Below are 7,145 nucleotides of genomic sequence, written 5' to 3' on the forward strand. Positions count from 1 at the left end.
TACACCTTTACATATGATCCTATGCATACAATATGCATACATACTCCTACATGATACACAACTACACACATGCACATGCATATACAAATATGGACATATGCGCACATCATATGTGCATACATATGTGTATACGCACCAACATATAGCCATACATATGCTTACGCATACGTGTTTGCGCACATACGTTTGAGGACACATTAGTGTTCACCTACATATATGTACACAATACACAACACACACACACACACACACACACACACACACACACACACACACACACACACACACACACACACACACACACACACACACACACACACACACACACACACACACACACACACACACACACACACACACACACACACACAATGTAATTTTATTTACATTGAAATAAAGTTTAGTAGTTATATTCTATATTCTATTGATCTTTATACATTACTTTGTACTGGAACAGTAATCTAAATCTACCATTATGTTCAAGTTTGTGGTTGTCTCCAAGGTTTCTGACATCCTGCGAATAGTTTCAGTGACTTCAGTATGTTTAATATCACAGTGGCATGCAGCCCGTAAATACAGGAGGCAAAGTGGTTGAACCTTTAGGTTATGTTAAGAAAGACAGGCATGTTGAGAGAGAGAGAGAGAGAGAGAGAGAGAGAGAGAGAGAGAGAGAGAGAGAGAGAGAGAGAGAGAGAGTGGAGGGTGGGGGGGGGGGAGAAATACATGAGAGAGAGAGAGCAGAAAGGAAAAGAAAAGCATAAAGTTTGTGAGTTTGGAGTAAAGAGGTTAACTTGAGAAACTGCTTCCTTCTTCATTGCACCTTATGAATGAATCCTTGCTTCAATTCCAGACTTGAATAGTGCACACCACAGATTTACACAACAGCACCGCTTTTTCTAAGAAACAAGAAGAGAAAGCTTAGATTTGTCTTAGAAGCCACTCTTTTTTTACGTTACATCTGTCCTTAGGTAAAATCAAGATTTATTTGGGTAAAATAAAGTCAATGGCTTGCAATGTGTGCATACAGTATTTTCACATACTCAAGAAAAATAATTTGCAGATGGAAGTTTGAATTAATCAGAATTTAATATGAAGTGAATACAAAAATGTTTCACTTCTTGCTATCAGAAAAGCTTCAGGTGTACATAATTTTTGGTACCGTTTATTGCATTTCATATGTTAGTTCAGGCACTTATATTTCTTCTTTGGAAAAATTAGATGCAACGTTGGTTATAAAATAACTGTTTTGTAATACAAAAGGAATTTTTATTTGAAGTCAAATCTTATTTTAAATCAGTATTACAAGGATGAATTTGTGATTCACTGGGCTTGGCATATCAACTTCGGCATAAATATAGTGTTAATAACTGAATTTGATATTAAGATTAGCTTCACAGATTCAGAATATCAGAAAGAACAGAAAAGTGTTTATATATTGCAGTTTAATTTTCTGAATACCAAGCATCATACTTTATGACAAACTGCAGAATCATATGCAGTAAACAGACACATTTGAAGGCGTGATAGAAACACAAATATTAAATTTCTTTGTGATATTTATTGGTTTTTGAAATAATTTAAATTGGTCACTGGACTTTTTAATAAACTTTCTGACCAAAGAAGCTTCTAGAGAACTGAGGATCACAGCCTAAAAGTTTATTTAGACCTATTTACAAACGCCTCAGACACACTTCGTATCTTGTATGCAACACTTAACAAGTACACTTACATTTAAACACTTTTTCACATTTTCAAACTGTACATCAAAAATAGATTTGCCACATATTTTACATAATATTAATAAAAAGTGAAAATAGAATTCCGCTAACTTCTTGAGCAAACATACAATAGATTGAATTCTGCTGAGAAACTGAAAACAGTGCAGAACCAAGTAAGCTTTTTTTAAATCTAGACCAAATGCTTACAGATTTTCTTTTAAAATCCTATACCAAGAGTGCCATAGCAGCGGCAGGCTAATCCGCATTAGGCGCCTTCTTATATTATGAGAATCTGTTTGACACCTTATTCAATGAAGTGTGACAGGCAAGTAAGAATCAAATAGCTGCTTTGTATAAAAGAAAGGGGGGGGGGATGGTTTAGCTCAGATGATTCTGCAAGGCTTTGCAAATTCGTGGTGAAAGATGTCAATTTGTAAATCAAAGAAATGGGGACAAAAGCAACAGACTTCCTTCATATTAACGTGCCACATTAAAACAGAGAAAGTGTATGAGTGAGACAGAGAAATCCACATGTTGATAGCTGGCTAAGAATGAGAGTGTTGCAGTAGAGAAGGTTCCTGAGGACTGTGCTCACGAGCCCAGGAGACAGGCATCACAAGATTAAGGTAGGAATTGGTAATAGTGAAAACTGTCTTCTTAGATCTTCCACACTAGACATAGACAAGATGTGACTGGCAGGTGTGTATGTGCATGTGAATGAAAACAAGGAGGCAGAGCATCACTTATGAGGGGGAGTATTTATGAGGAAGATGGAACAGATGATGAACAAGATGACTGATAAATAAATAAATCAGGGTGACTCCATGCTTAGATCTGTACATACAATAACAATGGGCTGCACACAGCCACCCTGAATGCAGTGTATACACACGAACAACATTTTGGTGCACACACAGCCATATCAGAGCTTTGGATCTAGCTGTGTGTCAATCACCAATCATAATGGTGGTTGTGGCAGCATTTTTAAGTACATACCCACCAAAATGAACAGTAAAAAAGAATTATTCTACAATCATTATTGTATTTACAACTATACAGCTCGTCTAAACACCATAGGCGGCATATGGGCACCATTGGGCCCAAGGCTGGTTAGGCCACACAAATAATTGTGTCTGCACAACTTACACAACACTCATACATCACTCATGTGGAGGCAAGTCAAGATATGACTTTAATTGGGGTGTCCATAGGAGAGTCTCACAGAAACAGTAGCATGGATTGCCTATTTAGGCCACTTCACCATAAACCAGATTTTCTGCCATTCCATGCCATACTACTGTTCAGGGTCTAGTGCTGTCAGGTCAAAATATTACGTCTTTTCCAGCGTGCTTAGTCATATATAGTGGTTACAGGTATACTGAGATGTTGCAAGCTGTGCACATCAAACAATCAGAACACGACAGTGAGGCAAGCTTATCATTTCCATAGTTTAACACCAACATCAAACCAGTTTATTGTATCCCAAGATTTCTTCAATATTTACCTTTTTTATTAGTTTAATGGTGCCATTTGATCACTTTTTCCACATTATTATTATTATTATTATTATTATTATCATTCCTGTTACATTGTTCATTAAAACGGTAATTACAATGTTCCACGTCATTTACCATTGAGAGAGAGAGAGAGAGAGAGAGAGCATGGTCTTAGTTGTAAATTGTTCAGATTTCAGTGTATCAGCCATTAAATCAAATAAATTATTTTTCTTTTACATACATCACAAATACAAGCCATTATTTGCAATAAAGTAGTTGTGCAAATCTAATAGAATCTACAATTTTCTGCTAATTACAAAGTAAATAATATTACATTAATTCTTGAATTACAGCTTCCAAGGTAACTCAAACTACAGAAAATCAATTCAGATTTAAATAAACTTTTCCTTACATTGTTAATCTCCGAATATCTAATACATACAGTATAAATCATATCATTATGACTGTCTTTTCAGTTTCACACTTCAACACTTCACAAAAATATAGATTCTGCAGCAGTTTTCTAAATGGTCATTTCATCACTGCATAAAACTCAGTAATACAAATATCAAGTTCTTTTTGTCTCAATCTTCATGAAAATAAGAAAATGGTCTGATGCAAAAAGAAAAATTACACATATAGCACAACTTTCAGTCCTATCTTGTAAAAGTTTCTTGGTTTCCATTTCCAATTTCAAATCTGGTATTAGGTTCCTTTTCAAGATATAAAAATGCACTTCCAAATACTCATAAAACATAGTGGCTGTACATTTTCCATAAAAAATTATATTTCAGGTATCACAACCCTTCTTCGGGATTAAAAGGAGACTCAGCATGTTGCAATAACCACCAGAAGATACGAGATCTCTGCAACTCGATGCAACAAATCCGGTGATATTCTAGCCAAGTTTTCATTCGCAAAATCACAAGGTGGGAATATGTGAACCACAAATGCAGGCTGGAAAAGAGAAGAAATTGAAGTCAATTATAATCAAATACAAAAACAACCAGTATCTCAAACCTACTTGGAATATCCATATACACTGCAAGTATTAGCATTCTTTAGTTACAGGAAAGCATAACATTAATAAATTTCAAGTGTGGTGTAATTCAAACTGGAGCTACCAACTATCACACTTCTTTTTCATGCAATAAAGCAAATACAAACAGCCTTTCTTTTCAATTATTATTAAATACAGGAAGTTCCTAATACTCTGGATTTTCCAATACCAACATAAGAAATGTGTATCAGCTTTCACTTGAAACTATCTTTTCCTAAATAATCAAACCTTAGCTATGCTTAACAATAAAATGACATGGTGAATATATTCACAAACCTGATGAGTGCCAGGAGCAGTAACATTTACAATCCCTGCAGCCTGTTTCACAACAAGATAGTTGATAATGCCATTACGTAGACTATTGTGCTGTTGGATAATGTCATAGGAGTCTCGGCCATGAGGAAGAGCCAGTAGCATGCAGTGTTCTGCTTCCATCTGTTCAAATACAAAACAAAATTACAATTAACATATATCTATTTAATGAAAAATAATAAAAGATCTACTTTGATATCCTAACTGACTAAAATTGTTACAAGTACTTAGTTTACTATGCGACTTACTTCTTGTATTTTGTAGCTTTAGTTCTATATATTAACAATTCACAGTTAACCATACCAAGAAAATGCTCTGCCTCCATAGACCCACGAACTCATTTTTACCTGAATTTTCCTTGCAACTCCTTCAAGTTGTGTTTGTTCTAATCTCATTCTCTGGCCAATGCGCATAACAGAAGTAGTTCCATCTGGATGAATTGGCAAGGCACCACGTGCAACATCACTGCTACCCGAGACATAGATCATCTGTACAGCTGCATGCTCTTGCTTCAGCCCCAGAAGTCCAGTCCAAGTTACATTTGTACCCTGAAAAATACAGTTGTTATTAATTTCCTATTTACTTTCAGGCCCAAGTCTGTGAATTAAATCTTTTCTAAACAATTACATCTGTTACTTTCATCTTTTCATTATCATGAAGAAAAAAGAAAATTACCCCCCCCCCCCCAAGTCAAAATGAAAACCTTTGACATACACAAAATATGATTAAAGATATTGTCTGAAACAAGATGTTGAAAATTCACTTGCAATAACTAATACTAATACTAATACTAATATTAAGTGTTCTTATTAATAAAAAATAATTGCAGTTGAACCTCACTGGATAGTCCCCCAATATTTTCTTTGTTTATTGGGGGGGGGGGGGGGATTAATAAACTAAATCCTTCTTTGGCATGATATGCAAACAGTATTTTCACATTTCCCATAACAGATACTTGGAAAAACAAATCATATGAGGGCTAACTTATCTATAATACATTAAAAATAGCAAATAAAATTGATATAATAATGTACTGTGTAATACTGATATTTATATTGATATATCATTTAGTGAATTTGGCCACTGCTAAAACATCTTGCCAATTAATTACAAACATAAATAATGTGTGAATTCCAAGTTCATCAGTAAAGAATTTAGACAGGCAGATATGGAGAAAAGGCCTATAAAAGTGGTAAGAGGCCACATACCATCTTTTTTCCCATATTCCCTTCAGTCTGGACATGCAGGAGGCCCTGCCTCTTCCTGGGGTTTAACCATATAGTTGGCAGGGATGTTTAATTGATAACTGAAGACAATATTAGACTTAATTTTAATATCAACATTTCTTCTTGAGTCTATATTTTCCAATAATTTGTTACTAAGCTTCTCATATCACTGATTACATTAAAACTGGCTTATGTAATCAGAAAGTTTCATGCTATCTCTTCTGTAATGAGGGTAGCAAAACTAGCTAGAAAGGTCATGTCATGTTTGATAATGACACAAATATTTATCCATAAGCTGAATAATGGTATTTGCTTCTTGTCAAGTTGACTGTTCATTTACTCAATTACTTTTCTTTTCAAACATCAATTATATTAAAATTAGCAAATGTGATTGGAAACTTTAAATGTTCTCCGTCTATGGCACTAACGAAATGGGGCAGTGCCACCTATACGTCCAGACGGAACAGACTATATTACCCAAGGAACCAAGTCTTTAAGGGAATATCTCCCTTGAATTACATGAGGTTCAACTGTAATTCTATTCTTACTATCTAAATAACTTACCTGTATAAGCATTTGTAACTGAGGTGGAACTTGTGAAGCGTACTGTGGAGTTGATATTTGTACCATTGGTTGGTGGTGGACTTCTGCTGGTCCCATGGCAGGGTATACATGAGGAGTTCCCGAGGGTGACGAAATTCGGCTTCTGGCTTCATGTTCACCTGTTCCTGGAGCTCCAGGAGTCCCAGCTCGACCAGAATAATTGTAAAATCGATCGTAAAAGCGGCTATATACCATCGCAACCTAGAATGAACAATAGTTTGTATTAGACATCATCCTATTAGCTTTTCCAAATCATTTGACACAATTTCTGTTTACTTCAGAGGTACATGTATCCAAATTTATATCTATTTTAAGAATGCTCTAAAATCAAATGAAAACTAGACAAAATATGAAGAAAAAAATTGTAAAAGTGGGTTGAACCACTTGGAAGTTTGAAGAATGAACAAATATCTGAAAGCCCCTTTATGAGGCCTATACCTGAGGAGAGTCAGTAGACCGGTCATGGTGTGGAGAAGCCAACACATGAGGTGAAGACTGTCCCCTCGGAGCTAATGCTGCTGGGGCTCCACTTGGCCTTGAAGGGAAATCAGCTGGTCCTGGGGTCCCTGAAGTGGAGTGTGATTCAAGCTTCTCGGGCTCTCCCTTCTCCACCTTCATGTCCAGTGGCATCTGTGTTATCATTTTCTCTCCTCCTAGAAAAAAAAGAGTAACACCCTTAATACTCTGTAACTACAATTAGATGAATATTATCCTAAAGAAAATTCTCACC

General features: G+C 35.6%; 1 protein-coding gene across 1 annotated transcript in view; it reads right to left on the reverse strand.

Moving 5' to 3' along the window:
* Positions 1-1,538: 1,538 nt before the first annotated feature.
* The window catches only part of LOC119575583 (msx2-interacting protein-like), a gene marked incomplete in the record, with an annotated part of 122,611 nt that continues 117,004 nt past the window's right edge, over positions 1,539-7,145 (reverse strand). Inside the window, 5 exon segments of the mRNA XM_037923231.1 lie at positions 1,539-4,171; positions 4,551-4,709; positions 4,934-5,134; positions 6,377-6,616; positions 6,854-7,068. Coding sequence (XP_037779159.1) covers positions 4,043-4,171; positions 4,551-4,709; positions 4,934-5,134; positions 6,377-6,616; positions 6,854-7,068 — 944 coding nt within the window.

The sequence above is a fragment of the Penaeus monodon genome, chromosome 7 (genome assembly GCF_015228065.2).
Source record: "Penaeus monodon isolate SGIC_2016 chromosome 7, NSTDA_Pmon_1, whole genome shotgun sequence".
Lineage (NCBI taxonomy): Eukaryota > Metazoa > Arthropoda > Malacostraca > Decapoda > Penaeidae > Penaeus > Penaeus monodon.